This window comes from Dama dama, chromosome 2 (genome assembly GCF_033118175.1).
Source record: "Dama dama isolate Ldn47 chromosome 2, ASM3311817v1, whole genome shotgun sequence".
NCBI lineage: Eukaryota > Metazoa > Chordata > Mammalia > Artiodactyla > Cervidae > Dama > Dama dama.
The window spans coordinates 31,797,024-31,815,283 of NC_083682.1; the positions used below are offsets into that span (position 1 = coordinate 31,797,024).

Genomic DNA, 18,260 nt, shown 5'->3' on the forward strand with positions numbered 1-18,260 from the left:
TGAATTCTTTTTAATGGCTGAGTAATATTCCATGGTGTATATGTACCACAGCTTCCTTATCCATTCATCTGCTGATGGGCATCTAGGTTGCTTCCATGTCCTGGCTATTATAAACAGTGCTGCGATGAACATTGGGGTGCACGTGTCTCTTTCAGATCTGGTTTCCTCTGTGCGTATGCCCAGAAGTGGGATTGCTGGGTCATATGGCAGTTCTATTTCCAGTTTTTTAAGAAATCTCCACACTGTTCTCCATAGCGGCTGTACTAGTTTGCATTCCCACCAACAGTGTAAGAGGGTTCCCTTTTCTCCACACCTTCTCCAGCATTTATTGCTTGTAGACTTTTGGATAGCAGCCATCCTGACTGGCGTGTAATGGTACCTCATTGTGGTTTTGATTTGCATTTCTCTGATAATGAGTGATGTTGAGCATCTTTTCATGTGTTTGTTGGCCATCCGTATGTCTTCTTTGGAGAAATGTCTGTTTAGTTCTTTGGCCCATTTTTTGATTGGGTCATTTATTTTTCTGGAATTGAGCTTCAAGAGTTGCTTGTATATTTTTGAGATTAATCCTTTGTCTGTTGCTTCATTTGCTATTATTTTCTCCCAATCTGAGGTCTGTCTTTTCACCTTACTTATAGTTTCCTTTGTTGTTATTCTATCCTTTTACACAAAAGTCTAAGCATATTGCTGCCTTGTTCGAAATTCATTTGCCATCTCCTGATTGCTTATATGCAGAGTCTATGTTCTTTTCAGCATGCCCCCTCCACAATTTTATCCCTCAACCTTCCAACATACATATCACAATTAAAGTCACCTATAGCACACAGCCCTGATGAGCATGGCAGCCTCACTGTCTTATACCTAGGCATCTGGCCCAAAGGTATCAATTGCTATGCCTTTGCCTACTTCCTCACCACTCCCTGTGCGCCAGTCCTCTCATCTCTTGATCCACCCTCCACAGACAACTTTCAGTTCCTTCAATCTCTCTCACAGTGCTTGGCACAAAGTGGATACTCAATAACTATGTGATGAATAAATATATGAACCGGTGAACAAAAAAATATCCATTTCAAAACCTTCCAAGGAGTGTCAACACTTGGAAGATAAAAGTCCACAATGAATCCTGATGCCAGGGGCCCCCAGAATCTGTGTCCAACCCATTTATCCCAATTTCTCAGTGGTCCCCACTCCCCAATTTCAGACCTCCTTTGACTCTTGTCAGAAACATTAAGGCAGGCCCTAAATCCTGGAGGCAATGGGTAGGGATGATGAGAGTGGGCTAGGCCTCTAACTTTACCTGTGTGAATGCTGGTGCTGTTGAGTAATTTTTCTTTTTTGCTCTCTTTCCACCTGGAAGGAAGCAGAGTATCCATGAGCCTCATGGATCTAATCCAAAATAGGCAACAATTCAAGGCAGTGGCCAGAAAAGAACTTTATCCAATCAAATTCTATGTTAAACAGAGGGTTTATAGTTTCCTCCTTTTTAAAGGATAGCTCAAATGAGGAAAAAATGGGCATGATGCAATCTAAAGACCATGGTCTCTTCTAGCTAAAAATTCTTCTACCAGATGTTCCATCTCCCACCCCGAACTTTGGAATCTTGTAGCATTTTCCCCTCAAGAATTCTCAAATGTCATTTTCTCAGACAAATACAAAAACTATGGTCTGGAAAGGGGCAGTGATTTCCCCAGGGTCACCCAGCAACGACGGGAAAAACCAGGACCAAAAGCCCGGTTTCCTGGAGGGTGAGCTTGCTCTTTACACAGTACCCTACTGTGTCCCATCCTGTGGAAGGTGGGAAGAGGAAGGCACTTATTCTGAACAGCCTTCAATTCCAGTCCTCTCCCAACTGATCCACAGGGGATCTGCAGTAACAGGTTTTGATTACGCTTTAGCTATGTCAGTCGCTCAGTCATGTCTGACTCTTTGTGACACCATGAACTATAGCCCACCAGGCTTCTCTGTTCATGGAATTCTCCAAGCAAGAATACTGGAAGGGATTGTCATTCCCTTCTCCAGAGGATCTTCCCCACCCAGGGGTCAAATCCAGGTCTCCTGTATTGTAGGCAGATTGTTTACTATCTGAGCCACCAGGGAAGCCTGTGAGAGTCCTTATTCTTAGAATATGGTCTCAGCATAGAAATACAGAACAGACTTATGAACTCTGTGGGAGAATGTGAGGGTGGGATATTTCAAAAGAACAGCATGTATACTATCTATGGTGAAACAGATCACCAGCCCAGGTTGGATGCATGAGACAAGTTCTCGGGCCTGGTGCACTGGGAAGACCCAGAGGAATCGGGTGGAGAGGGAGGTGGGAGGGGGGATCGGGATGGGGAATACATGTAAATCTATGGTTGATTCATATCAATGTATGACAAAACCCACTGAAATGTTGTGAAGTAATTAGCCTCCAACTAATTAATTAATTAATTAATTAATTAATTAAAAAAAAAAGAATATGGTCTCAGGTAGAGGTAGGAGAAGGGGTGTGAAGGCAGAATGAGAAGAAATCAGAGGTTCCGATGAGAAAACCCTGTCTCCCTGAGGACCTGCCACGTGGGATTATGGGACGAATGTAACTGTTTTCCTTCAAATTTCCATAAAACGATTTATATTTTTATTTTGGGGAAAAATCATATAAAATTACAAATATATGCTTACCAATGAAAATAAAGTATGGCAACAATGAAAATTGCAGAAAGAATATCCATGAGAATCCACACAATCAAATAGTACTTTGGTGTCTGCAAAGCAGAGAACACAGTTAAAGGACTGACAGCTGGAAGGGAATGTAGACATGTGGGTCAAGTCCCTGGCTTGGCTGTCAGGGATGGAGCAGGGGCAGCACAGGGAGAGGAACCTTGACTGCTGAGGTTAGCGTCAAACACAGAGAATACCTGCTGCTAACCAATGTAATCCCCCCTGACATGTGCCGAGGGCTCCACAAGGGCTAAAACACTTCACACACCTCACTTCCCTGGACCCTCAACAGAGGTCTGAGGGAGTCGCAAGCAAGTTGCAAGTCACATAGCAAGTCTTCTCTGGACCCAGGACTACAGCCCAAGGTTCTTGACTTCCAGTGCTCTACGTGTTCATGGCACAGGTTCCCAAACCTGGCTGTGCATCCAAATCTACCTGAGCTGCAGCCTTTAGTAATATAGCTTCCTGAGCCTCACTATAGACTCAGAAGTTAGAACTTCGGCATTTTTTTACAAGCTTCCCAGGAACAAGCAACCAGTCTGTGAACCAGCATTTAAGAATCCTTCTTCTAAATTGTCATGCTTCAAATAAACATACTGAAATTACAATTCTTAATTAACACGTCCACTTCTCCAGGTTCCTTGCCTGACTCACTGATTTCACAGAGCTCTATTTTCTAGGTTATCTTGTATGAGTTTTTTTCACTCCACAGCTTTCTGGTTTTTTGTTTTTGGCTGCACTGGATCTTCGTTGCTGCACTCAGGCTTTCTCTAGTTGCAGTGAGTGTGCTACTCGGGCTTCTGTGTGGGGCTTCTCTTGTAGAGCACAGGCTCTAGGCGCGGGGGTTTCAGTAGCTGCAGCACACGGGCTCAGCAGTTGTGGCACACACACAGGCTGAGTGGTTCTGTGCAGCCTACGGAATCTTCCCGGACCAGGGATCAAACCTGTGTCCCCTGCACTGGCTGGCAGATTCTTACCCACTGCACCACCAGGGAAGTCCTTAACTCCCTAGTTTGATTATCCCTTTCCTCCTTCATTGCCTCTCCTCTAGTATTACCTGATGGTACTGGGACTACCATTTTTATTCTTTCATATGCCATTTCCACCTTATCCCAAGGTCTTCCCTTGGACTTAATAACAGTGATAAAAATAATAACATAAGCAATCATGACGATGATGAGAACAACAACTAACATTAATGAGAACTTAAAGGAGCTAAGGAAGTGTCTCAAGCACTTTAAGGGTATTTTCACAGCTTATCTTCACAACAGCTCTACTAGGCAGGTACACTAGAAGCTCTTAAACCACTTCCACTAAACTGAGGTTCTTAATCCCCTCTGGGAACCTGACATAGACGTTTTGGCCTACTCCAGGATGCCCATAAGGTGAGCTGTACAGTCACCAAGAATCAGTTATCCTTACTACCCAAATGGCTTAGAACAGTTGTACCATTTGTTAACAACTGTCCAGTATAATTCAGTTTTACTAAAATCTGTAAAGTCTGAGTTTAAAAAGTATGTCATTTTCTTTTTCTTTTTAAAGTATGTCATTTTCAAGGAAACTAAATCAGTGTTTTGAAAATCTTGTTGAAGACAGAAAAGGTCATTTAAAAAATGAGCTGCAATTGACTTAGGCGTGAGAGAAACACTAAGAGATGGGGTGGAGGAGGATTCTAAAAATCTGTATGGCTTCCTCATTCCAGTCATTTCTCCAAATGACTTCAAGTTCTTGTGTTCTAAGGAAACAAAACTTAGAAATCATAGCTGGTTCATTAGGAAGAATACACAAGCAAGAGAATACAGAATTCAATCAACTGAAATATACTCAAAGAAAAGACCTGAATCGATGTCAAAAGTTGAATGAATATTTTAAATTAAAATGTGTGAGGTAGATTATTTATAAAAATGATCACAATATTCCTCCCCAAATGCAGGTCTGTATGCAGTGTGACTCTGCTGTTCCTCTCTAACAAGAGGTAAAGTTTGTTTCTGTCCTGCCCCACCATGAATCCGGACTTGACTATGTGATTACCTTTGGCCAATGGAACATTAGCGAACATCAAAGTGGGAGATCCTTAAAAAGACACATGTACTGGGGCTTGCCTTTCTCGCTGCTGAGAACCCAATGCCACCAGGCGAACATGTGTAAAAAGCTGGGATATATGTATACCTATGGCTGATTCATGTTGAGGTTTGACAGAAAACAGCAGAATTCTGTAAAGCAACTAACCTTCAATAAAAAAATAAACAAATATTTTTTTAAAAAGCTGGCTTCCTTGAGGATGAGTAACCAAATGAAGAAAGACTGCAGTCATCCCAGGTAAGATTCAAGAAATATGGATGAGGCCATCCTTGATCACCCAGTCCGAACAAACTGGCTGAGACCAGAGAAATCACTCAAACGTCATACAGAATATGACAAATATTTGTCAGTTTTAAGTCATTAAGTATTAGATAAGTTTTTTAAACAGGGTAAAATACTAATAGACCGTATATAATTTATCTCACAATTTTCCAATTAAAATACTTGAATTAACAGACTGATAAGCAAAGAGGATTATGTTGGATAAAATTGCTTCTTTGTGGTATTTTTATCCCCAATTTACAAATAAACAAACTGAAGCCCAGACAGGTTAACTGACATTTCCAAGTTCACAGAACAGGTGGTAGAGCCAAGATTTGAATCTGCATATTCTAACGCAGAGTGCGGGCTGCTTAGGAAGGCCCCTGGGATACTGGCCCCACCTCCCTAAACAAATTGACCTTGGGTTCTTTAAAAAATCACAAGCCAGGTGTAGAAAGTTTTTTACTTACAACTTTTACACTCTTTAAATTTTGATTCATATGAATTTATTATCAATTCAAGTATTTAAATGAGAAGTTTTACTTTGTAAAGTTTTATTTAATATATCCAAAGAGACAACTTCAAAAAATGACTGATTTAGGGAGATGGGATTATGGAGGGGTGTACTGCTTTCTATATTTATGTATTTTTATAATGATTGAATTATATATAAAAAACAAGTTTACTTTGTAATCAATTTTTAAAAACAAAAATGTTAGAGAAGTTTATAGTACATACATGAAGCAAGATAGTATGGGGACAGATAAGTGGAGAGGCTTCACCTATACCAAGGGACCTCCTTTTCAGTAGGTGACCCTACCAAAAGCTGCCCAAGGCACCAAGGAAGAAAGGGTAAGCAGTTTTACACTGCCACCATAGGGCCTCAATACAGTTCTGGCCCTATGAGACTGTGCCCTTGGCCCTGACCACCTCGCACCTGCTCCTGACCCTGACCAAGTCAGAAACAAGGGCCAGTGAGGCTAGAGGTATGGAGAAGGCAACCTAAAATATTTAGGCTTCTCATTTAGGTGTCTGTGCCTAAAGCTTTAACATTCAACGTAGTTAAGAGTTTGGGTTATTATTTTGGACTAGACACTTTGATCCCAATTGAGACTTTTTGGTCACTAAATGGTACTTGAAAAAACTTTTGCAGGGAAGACAGAGAGTCTGTGTCTCTCCATGCCCAAGATACTCACCAGACACTGGAGGAGACTCCCCACAGTGAAGCTGACAGGAGAAGCCCAAGGGGTGATCAGGTACTAGGTAGGGAGGAGAGGGGGAGGTCTAGGCCAGGGGACTGTCAGGGCTGCTGGGCTGCTGGGGGACAACTGGGCCTGGGTGGTAGGAGTGCAGTTCAGGCACTGGAAGAGGAAGGCTTGCTTGGTGGGGAGGAGGAGGGATCTTTAGTGGCTCAGACGCCACTAGCAGAAGTCCCTGAGGTTCCCCTTATACTTGTCCTCAGGGAGATCCCTGGGGCCCCAGGCCTGGACCCTTGCTCAGGGGCCTTCCCTGACCTCTGGAGTCCTCTCCACCTTCTCAGCCAAACCCTCTTCACTGTGGGGCATCATCCACCTCCAGGAAACCCTCCATCCTTCAAAGCCCCCTCCGCCCAGGGAGGTCCCTTAAGCATGAGACAGAGTGAGGAGAAGAAAAGGGCGGGCAGGCTGGAAGCAGCTCCCATGGGGTTTGAGGAGCAGGAAACTGCCTGGTGTTCCCCTACCCACTCAGCCCTAGGAACTACCTGAGGCCCCATGCCCAGCCCTCTGCCCTCCAGGGCCTGGTTTCCTAGTCCCTCTGGGCAGTCCTGTGAGGTCCCCCTCATCCCTCCAGGGGCCCCATCAGCCCTCTGGACCAGACCTTCCACCCCCTGGGACCCCTCTCTCTGCCCTCCAGGGCCCTCTCTTCCCTCTGGGGCCCTTTCCTTCCTCCAGGTTAAGCCATCTGCCCTCTGGAGCCCTCTGGGTACCCTCAGCCCACATAGGTCCAGCAGGCACAGGAGGCAGGGAAGAGGAGAGGGAGCCATTCCTGAAGGGGGAGCGTCCCTCAGGATGTGTAGGAACAAGAACCTATCTAGTGTTCCCCTACCTCCTCAGCCCAGGGAGTCCCCTGGGGACCCAGGCCTGATCCTCCACACCCCAAAGTTGGAGGCGCAGAATAGGCTCCCTTGGCTGGGTGGAGCGAGGGACGGTCCCCATCCCTACACAGCACCTTTTCTGGAGGCAAGGGCCCTGAATAAGGACTTTGAAAGAAAGTGAAGTCGCTCAGTCGTGTCCAACTCTTTGCGACCCCATGGACTGTAGCCCACTAGGCTTATCCGTCCATGGGATTTTCCAGGCAAGAATACTGGAGTGGGTTGCCATTTCCTTCTCCAGGAGATCTTCCCAACCCACGGACTGAACCCAGGTCTCCCGCACTGTAGGCAGAAGCTTTACCGTCTGAGCCACCAGGGAAGTCTGAATAAGGACTTTACCACTACCTAAATCTCACTCCAGCTGTTGTGCCACTGCTTAAACCCTTCCCAACCTAAGCCCCACCCTTCACAGCCCAGGATTTTTCTGCCTTTTTTTTTTTTCCCTGTTTTTGTTTGGTTAGGAATCCAGATTGGAAAAGAAGAAGTAAAACTCTCTTTCTTTGCAGAGGATATGATACTATACATAGAAAACCCTAAAGATGCCCCCAGAAAATTACTAGAGCTAATCAATGGACATGGTAAAATGGCAGGATATAAAACTTATACACAGAAATTCTTTGCATTAATATACACTAGCAATGAAAAATCAAAAAAAGAAATTAAGGAAACAATCCCATTCACCACTGTAACAAAAATAATCAAATACCTAGGAATAAACCTAATAGACAAGGGACTTGTATGCAGAAAACTGAGACACTGATGAAAGAACCAGAAGATGGCACAGATGAAGAGATATACCATGTTCTTGGATTAGAAGAACTAATATTGTGAAAATGACAAAAGCAATCTACAGAGTCAAAACAATCCCTATCAAACTACCAATGTATTCTCCACAGACTTACAGCAAGAAAATTCATAATTTGTATGGAAACACAAAAGATCCCAAATAGTGGAAATAATCTTCAGAAAGAAAAATGGAGCTGGAGGAATCAACCTTTCTAACTTCAGACTGTACTACAAAACTATAGTCATTCAGACAAAGATGGTACTGGCACAAAAACAGAAATACAGACCAATGGAACAAGATAAAAAGGCCAGAGATAAACTCATACACATGTGGGCACCTTACCTTTGACAAAAGAGGCAAGAATATACAATGAAGAAAACACAATCTCTTCAGTAAGTGGACTGGGAAAACTGGACAGCTACATGTAAAAGAAAGAAACTGGAACACCTCCTACCTAACACTATATACAAAAATAAACTCAAAACGGATGAAAGATTTAAATATAAGGCCAGAAACTGTAAAGCTCCTAGAGAATAACATACATAGCACACTACTTGACATAAATCACTGCAAGATCCTCTGTGAACCACCTCCTAGAATAATGGAAGTAAAAACAAAAATAAACAAATGGGGCCTAATTAAACTTAAAAGATTTTTTTTAAAGCAAAGGAAACTGTAAATAAAATGAAGAGAAAACCCTCAGAATGGGAGAAAATAATAGAAAATGAATCAACTGACGAAAATCTCCAAACTATACAAGCAGCTTATACAGATTAATACCAGAGAAACAAACAACCCAACAGAAAAATGAGCAGAAGACATAAACAGACATTTCTCCAAAGAAGACATACAGAAGGTTATTAAACACATAAAAAGATGCTCAACAATGCTCATTATTAGAGAAGTGCAAATCCATACTATAATGGGGTATCACCTCACACCAGTCAGAAGGGCTATCATCAAACTATAAATGTTGGAGAGGGTGTGAAGAAAAGAAAACCCTCTTGCATTGTTGGTAGGAATGTAAATTGGCACAGGCACTATGGACAATAGCATGTAGATTTCTTAAAAAACTAGGAATAAAACTACCACATGACCTAATAATCTCACTACTGGGCATATAGCCTAAGAAAACCATAACTGAAAAGGATGCAGGTACCCCAATGTTCATCACAGCACTATTTACAATGATAGGACATGGAAGCAACCTAAATGTCCATCAGTAGATGAACGGATAAAGAAGTTGTGGTACATACATACAATGGAATATTACTCAGCCATAAAAAGGAACAGATTTGAGTCAGTTCTAATGAGGTGGATGAATCAAGGGTCTATTATACAGAGTGAAGTAGTAAATCAGAAGGAGAAAAACAAATACCATATATTAATGCACATATATATGGAATCTAGAAAGATGGTACTGATGAACCTATTTGCAGAGTAGCAATGGAGACACAGACATACAGAACAGATTTATGGACACAGTAGGGGAAGGGGAGGAAGGGACAAATTGAAAGAGTTGAAACATTACCATATGTAAAATAGATAGCCAGTGGAATTTGCTGTGTGACACAGGGAGCTCAAATCTGGTGCTCGGTGATAACCTGGATGGGTGGGATGGGGTGAGAGGTGGGAGGGAGGTTCCAGAAGGAGGGGACATATGCATGCCTATGGCTGATTCATGCTGATGTATGGCAGAAACTAACATAATATTATAAAGTAACTATCCTCCATTTAAAAATCAATTTAAGTAAAAAAATAAAATATAGCAGTCAGGATAGTTTACGCCTCAGTAACAAACCAACACAAAAATTTCAATGAAAAAAGTCTACAACAAATTCTGGACAGGACGTGGAGAAAAGGCAACCTTCTTGCACTGTTGGTAGAAATGTAAATTGACACAGACACTATGGAGAACAATATGGAGATTCCTTTAAAAACTAGGATAAAACTACCATATGATCCAGCAATCGCACTACAAGGCATATACCAAATTCAAAACCTGACAAAATCATAATTCAAAAAGACACACGTACCCCAATGTTCACTGTAGCACTATTTATAATAGCTGGGACATGGAAGCAACCTAGATGTCCATCAACAAATGAATGTGAAGAAGTTGTGTTACATACAAAACAATGGAACATTACTCAGCCATAAAATGGAATACATTTGAGTCAGTTGTAGTGAGGCGGATGAACCCAGAACCTATTATTATTATTATACAGAGTGAAGTAAGTCAGAAAGAAAAAAACAAATATCATATATTAATGCATACACATGAAATCTAGAAAAATGGTACTGATGGATCTATTTTCAGGGCAGGAATAGAGGTGCAGAAATAGAGGATACATTTGTGGACACAGTGGGGGAAGGGGAGGGTGGGATGAATGAGAAAGCAGCACTTAAACATATATATTACCATATGTAAAACAGAAAACTAATGATGGGAAGTTGTTGTAAAATACAGGGTGCTCAACCCAGTGCTCTGTGACAACCTAGAAGGGTGGGGTGGGGTGGGGTGGTAGGTGAGAGGGAAGTTCAAGAGGGAGGAGACATATGCATATTTATGGCTTGATTCACACTGCTGTATAAAAGAAACCAACACAACACTGCAAAGCAATTATCCTCCAATTAAAAAAATAACCTATAAGAGTGACTAAAAAAGCTATGGGATCTGGGTGAGATCTCATTCAGGGGAAGGGAAAGACTAGCTCAGAGCAATTTAAACAGTCAGTGGAGATAAAGTGTTTTCTGATGCTGACTGTCCCATTCAGTCTACATAGTCTATACTGACTACATATGTATGTATGCATGTATGTGTAAAGTTCCCTCCACAAGTAATAAGTGAAGCGATTTAGCTGGGATTACGACTCAGGACTTCAGGTCCTCAATTCTCTGGCCATAAGCAGTAGCAGGACAGAAGAGAAAATCAAACTAGGTGGCTGGACACTTGCTCATCTTTTCAAAAGCATTTTGCCTGGACACACAGTGCTTACTTTGGAATCAAGTACACTGGGTCTTCTCCCCACACCTCATGCCACTGTCACTGTCGCTGTGCCTTCAGGAAAGTGAGGCTGCAGTGACACACCTCTGCAGTCAGACCTCACTCTGAATCTTGCACCATGTGACGCTTCAGATTCTCCACAGGGATACTCCCAGTGGCTAACTCAGAGGTTTAAAAACTACATAATGCATGAAAGGCACATTGTGAGGATTCAATAAACAGCAATTATTATACCAATATTAATTTCCCCCTGAAAATTACAGAAGGATCTGGGTGAGAGAAGGGAGAATGCACATCTCCAATCTCACATAAGTCTCTGCTCTTAAGTAGCTACCCTGGGGAGTGCATAATGGGCAATGTAGGGGCAGGTGGGGGACAGAGACTCCTATTGTACCAGACTTGGAAGAACAATCTGGACAACCAGCTCACCATGAAGTAGGAAGGTTGAGTCATCTCATTCAGGACCTGAATGTTGTCTGTGGTCACAGAGGGAATCCTGGAGCACCAGGCCAGTGAGAAGAGCCAAGGTTCATTGACGAGGTATAAGTTGATGCTGATGTTAGCTGCTCTATATTCTCTAGGAAAAAAAAAAAAGAACCCATAGGAGATTCAGAGTTAATCTCACTCTCATCACCTAAGAGGGAAACAGTCACTATATGTGAGAAAGGATGTTGCCTAAATCACCAGAAGTAGGTGATAGTAGGACAATCTATGATATGACATGCAGAATTAGCTCATACTGCAATGAAATAAATGACTGCACTTAATACCTTTGCTACTATGCCGGCAATAGTATTTTAGTAAACTGGCTTCCTCAAGGAAAGAAAAATGAAGGAGGGAAGAAAGGAGGGGAGGGAAGGAGGAAGGAAGGAAGAGCGGGGGTAAAGGAAAAAAGGAAAGCCCTAACAAATTCCTAATGGAACTTGTCAATTTCCATGGTATAAATACTCACAATTTGCTCCCGTAAGCTGACATGCACCAGCTCCAGTACACTATTGGGCAGCAAATGCACTTACTTCCATTAGAGCACTTACGTCCTCTATTCTATGTGCCTTCCTATCAATCTTCTCTACTTAACTGTAAGCAAATTAAAAGCAAAGACTTATGTCTTACTCAACTCTGAATATTCAGTGCATGCGTGGTAAGTCACTTCAGTCCTGTCTGACTGTTTGTGACCCTTTGGACTACAGCCCACTAGGCTCCTTTGTCCATGGGATTCCCCAGACAAGAATACTGGAGTGGGCTGCCATGCCCTCCTCCAGGGTATATTCCCAACCCAGGGATAGAACACACATCTCTGAAGTCCCCTGCATTGGCAGGTGAGTTCTTTACCACTAGTGCCTCCTGGGAACCCTCTGTATATCCAGTGGTGGTAGTGGTGGTTTATGTACCATAATACCTGCCTGTAGAAACAGTTAAATGAAGGAATGAATAAATGAATACTAATTTGGTGAATATTTAAACTTCAAATATAAAAAAAACTTTACAAGCATGAGTAGGGGGAATGGAACACAGCACTTCCCAATGGCAGAATGAAATGTCAGTAAATATTTGTGCACTATCTGTAGAAAGAGTAGAAGAACATCTAGTCAAGTTGTCATTAGAGATTAAATTTCTCAGAAAATACATCATGTAAGTGCCTTCAAAAGACTTTTTAACCCTGAGATGTTATAACATATTGAAAACAGCTCTGCACAAGCCTGGGGCTGAATCCCAGCTCTGTCACATACTAACTCGGCAATTTCTTAGGCTCAGTGTATAAACTGTAAATAAAAATAACCATACCACCTTTACAGGAGTGCTTGCAATTAGTTACCCAAAATGTTAGACTGTGTCTAAGACAATTCTACAGATCATCTAAAAATAAGGAAATGTTTTTTGAAGCTAAAAGTTTTTTTCTTAAACTTTTTGAAATTAACACACAAAAACCAATCACATGTCTGTATGTTAATAAGCATACAGAAATTGAAATATAAAACAATACTATTAACAATCACTCCAAAGAAAATTAAATAATTAGGTATAACCTTTAACAAAATAAAAGAGGATCTGAAAATCTGTAAAAACTACAAGTCGCTCAATTGTATCCAATGCTTTGCGACCCAATGGACTGCAGCTAGCCAGGCTTCTCTGTCCACGGAATTCTCCAGGCAAGAAAACTGGAGTGGGTAGCCATTCCCTTCTCTAGGGGATCTTCCTGACCGAGGGATCAAACAAACATCTCCTACATTGCAGGTGGATTCTTTGCTATCTGAGCCACCAAGGAAAGAATATGTTTAAAACACGTGCCACAACTACTGAAACTCACACACCCTAGAGCTTGTGCTCCACAACAAGAGAAGCCATAGCAATAAGAAGCCTGAACACAGAATAGCCCCACTCATAGCAAGTAGAGAAAAGCTGGTGTAACAACAAAGACCCAGCATAGTCACAAATAAATAAATAAAATTATATAAAAAATAAGAGAAGTCTATGAGATCTAAGAGCAAGACAAAGAACTCTTAGACTTGACATTAAAAGCATGATTCATAAAAGGTAAAACTGACAAATTAGACTCCATCTAAATTTAAAAATTCTGCTCTGTAGGAGACTCTGTTAAGAGGATGTTACAGTCCAGTCATACTGGGACAAGATATTTATAAATAACATATCCAACAAAGGACTAATACCTATGTTATAGAGAGACCTCTCAAAACTCAATTAAAAAAAAATCAAGCGATCCAATTAGAAAGGACATGAAGAAACATTTCACTGAAGAGGACATACCATTGAGAAATAAGCACATAATTATATGTGCTACATCATTAGCCATCAGAGAATGAAAACTAAAACCACAATGAGATGTCACTACACACTTAAAATGGCTACCAAAAAGTAATGATGATGCCAAAAATTGATAAAGATACAGAGACTCTGGGTCATTATATACTGCTGACAGGAACGTAAAAGTTTCCCCCCAAAAGTCTGGCACTTTCTCATAAAATTAGACAAGTAATTACCATAATCTAGCAACTATATTCTCAGGTCTTTATTTCATAAAAACAAAAACTTATGCTTACGAGAGAGAATTATTGGAAGATGATTGAAAAGGAAACATTAGGAATCTCTCTCCCCACCTAGACAACAACTGCACTAAAAGAATCTGCCTAATGTAACTCTTTTGGAACTATGGAATCTGTTGAAGGCTTTCAACTTCTAGGGAAGTTTTGGATGGTAAGTTATAGTTAACTTTGGTCACTTTCATCACCTGGTCCAGTAGCAGTTGCCGCACGCGAGTCCCTAGCACACGGCAGCCAGTTGGCCCCATATTCCTGAGGCAGACTGGACAGTTTGTAGGAACCAAGGTGGGCCAAAAGGATCTTATCCTTCAAATAACAGGAATCTGTGGTTTGATGGCTGACTGATGCTTCTCCTCACACAGGTGTAGACAAATGGGGATGTCATGATTGTTGTACCTCCCCCTATTGTTACAAACCTCTCCCACTGAAGTGACTACCAGGGGTTAAAAGGGTCAATACCCTTCCCTCCCCATTGTTCACTTTTTTCCCCTTTTGGAGATGAATGAGAATAAAAACACAATATACTAAAACCTGGAATGCAGCAAAAGTAATGATGGTGGGTAAATTCATAGTTATACACACTTACATTTAAAAAACAATAAAGATCTCAACATCCAAATTTTGCAATTTAAGTAACTAGCAAAAGAAGAATAAATTGATTCAACATAGTGAAAAGAATAAAATAATAAAGATTAGAGCAGAAATAAATGAATCATAGAACAGAAAACCAATAGAGAAATTCAATGACTGAACCTGAAGGTTAGTTCCTCAAACAGATCAACAAAATTGATAAGCCTTTACCCAGATGTACTACTAATTAAAAAAAAAAGACTCAAATTACTGAAATCAGAAATAAAAATGGGGACATTACTATTTTACAGAAATAAAAAGGATTATAAGAGTGTACTATGAACAGCTGTATCCCAACAAACTGGATAACCTACCTACATGGACAAATTCCTAGAAACACAAAACCTATTTTGTAATCATAAAGAATTAGAAATTGCAAACAAACCTACAATGAATAAGGAGACTGACTCATTAACCAAAAATCTTCCAAAAAAGAAAAGTCCTAGACCCATTGCTCTCACTGCTGAATTCCACCAAGCATTTCGAGAACTAATACCAACTCATTAGGATGGCTATGTAAAGAAAAAGAAAAAACAAAACCAGAAATCAACAAGAATGTGGAGGATGTAGAGAAATTAAAATTCCTGTGTACTCTTGGTTTTTGTGGAGAACAGTATGGCAGTTTCTCAAAAAGTTAAAAATAGAATTACCATAAGATCCAGCAAGTCTGCTTAATAGATATATGCAAAAATAATTGAAAGAAGGGTCTTGAAGATATATATATATATATATATATATATATATATATATATATATATATATATGTATATTCATGTTCACAGCAGCATTATTCACTCTAACTAGGGCTTCCCTCATGGCTCAGATGATAAGAATCTGCCTGTAATGCAGGAGACCTGGGTTTGATCCCAGGGTTGGGAAGATTCCCTGGAGGAGGGCATGGCAACCCACTCCAGTATTACAGCCTGGAGGATCCCCATGGACAGAGGTGCCTGGCAGGCTACGGTCCATGGGGTGCAATGAATCAGACACGACTAAGTGACTAAGCTCAGCTCAGCACTGCACATAACATGGAAGCAATTCAAGTGTTCATCAACTGTTGAATAAATAAGCAAACTGTGGTATATATATGCAATGGAATACTATTTAGCCCTCAAATAGAAGGAAATTCTGCAATGGATGGATTTAACATGGATGAACCTTGAGGACTTTATTTGAAGTGAAATAAGCCAGTTATAAAAAGACAAATATCTGTCTGATTCAACTTATATAAGTCAAGATAAAAGAGAAAGAGAGCAGAATGGGTGAAGGAGTTGTTAGGGATATTATTGTTTAATGAGTATAGAATTGAGTATACAAGATGAAGAGGTAGACTGATGGCAGGAATGGTTGTACAGTATAATCAATGTATATTAAAATGATTGATTAAGATAGCACATTTTACACTATGTATATTTCTACCATGGTTAAAACACTTTTAAATGACTAAAATCTGTTACATTCACATGAAAACCTGTACACAAATGTTCAAAACAGATTTATTTACAATAACACATAAACAAACAACCAGACAGCCTTATGTTGAAGAATGAGTAAACAAATTTCAGTACATCCATACAATGGAATACTACTCAGCAATGAAAAACAATAAACTATTGATACATGCAATAACCTGGATAACTATTCAAAGGGAACTACATTGAATGAAAAAAAACCAATCACAAATGTTTACATATTTTATGATTCTATTTGTATTATATTCTCAAAATGACATAATAATCAAAGTGGAGACTAGATTAGTGATTGTGAAGAGTTAGGGTTTGAGGTGAGGGGAAGCGGGAGGAAGTAAGAGGACTATGGTTACCAAAGAGAAACAAGAGGAATACTTCTGGTGATGAAACCAGTCTGTCTTGGTTGTGGCACTGGAATCACTACCCTACACATGTAATAAAACTGCACAGCACCATATATACAAAACACATACAAAATGATATAAGCAAAGCTGGGGAAATCTGAGAAATATTGGTGGACTGCACTCACATCAATACCTTGGTTTTGATATTGTATTAAAATTTTATAAGTTTACCATTGGAGTAAACAGGATAAAAGGTATACAGCATCGTTTTGTATTATTTCTTATAAGTTAGCATGCAATTATCTCAAAAGTTTAATTTAAACTTTAAATTTAAACTTAATTTAATCTTAAAATGTTTAATTTTAAAAATATTACTGATAGTTTTAAAAATACAATAAAAATGTACTCTGGGGTTTATAACTAAAATATTATTCATCACAACAGTCGCACAAAGGACAGCAGATAGTCAGTGGAATTAAGATTTCAATAGTCTATACTCTGTGTTGTGGAAAAATTATCCAAAGGTGAATTGTAATAAGGTAAGGATACTTCTTATAATTTCTAGAGCAACTAGTAAAAAAATAATTCAAAAATGTAAAAAGTCAATAGAGAAGATAGGAAATAATCAGTGAACTTAAAACATTGAAAGTCAGGATGACCAAATTGAAAGAATGACCAAATAACCAATCTAGAATAAAGAGGACAAATAGGAAAAATGGCAAGATGTAATATAAACCTAGGTATATTCATTAGTAAACTAATTATTAATTATTCCCACTGAAAAGCAGAGATTGTCCCACTAAATATAAAAGCAAGAACAGATATGGGCTTCCCTTGTGGCTCAGCTGGTGAAGAATCCGCCTGCAATGTAGGAGACCTAGCTATGATCCCTGGGTTGGGAAGATCCCCTGGAGAAGGGAAAGGTTACCCACTCCAGGATTCTGGCCTGGAGAAATCCATGGACTGTATAGTCTGTGGGGTCGCAAAGAGTCGGACACAACTGAGCGACTTTTACTTTCCCTTTATCAGAGATACACCTTACTTTTTAAAACCTTTTCCTTTTGCATTTGGGTACAGCTGATGAGCAATGCTGTGATGGTATCAGGTGAACGGCAAAGGGACTCAGCCACATCTATACATGTATCCATTCTCCCCAAACTCCCGTCCTGACCGGAAGGTTCAAGACGCCACATAACACTAAGCAGAGTTCCATGTGCTATACAGGAAGTCCTTGCTGCTTATGCATTTCAAATATAGCAGTATGGACATGTTCATCCTAAATTCCCGAACTATCCCTTCCCCCATCTTTGCCCCCGGCAACCATAAGTTTGTTCTCTAAGTCTTTGAGAAAGAGATGTACTTTAAATATAAAGACACAAAGCAGTTCAAAGACAAAGAACAAAAACAGAAATGCCACAGAAACACTAATTATAAGAAAGCCAGTGTGGCAATATTAATAAAAGGAATCTTTAGGCAAGAATTATAACCAGAGAGAAGGGACATTTCATAATGAAAGGATGGGAATAAATCCATGAAAAAAATCTAACAATTCTAAATGCAAATACACCTTAAAAAAAAGAGTTTAAAATATGAGAAGCCAAACCACCACAACAATCACAATAACAACAACAAACACAGCAAAAGGGAGAAATACAGAAATCAACAGTCAGCTGGAAATATTACATCCCCTTTTCTATAACTGACAGATGACGCACAGGGAGCCCTTAATTTCTCTCTGACTGAAGAGGTTGCTCCCAAAAGGAAGACGGCAGAAGACATGGTCTAAT

General features: G+C 40.1%; 1 protein-coding gene across 1 annotated transcript in view; it reads right to left on the bottom strand.

The window, feature by feature from the left end:
- Positions 1 to 18,260, bottom strand: part of LOC133068461 (glycerophosphodiester phosphodiesterase domain-containing protein 4-like) — a gene marked incomplete at its 5' end in the record, with an annotated part of 127,568 nt that overhangs the window by 10,143 nt on the left and 99,165 nt on the right. The window contains 3 exons of the mRNA XM_061159682.1: positions 1,298 to 1,350; positions 2,665 to 2,747; positions 11,401 to 11,548. Coding sequence (XP_061015665.1) covers positions 1,298 to 1,350; positions 2,665 to 2,747; positions 11,401 to 11,548 — 284 coding nt within the window. The remainder of the gene's footprint in view (positions 1 to 1,297; positions 1,351 to 2,664; positions 2,748 to 11,400; positions 11,549 to 18,260) is intronic.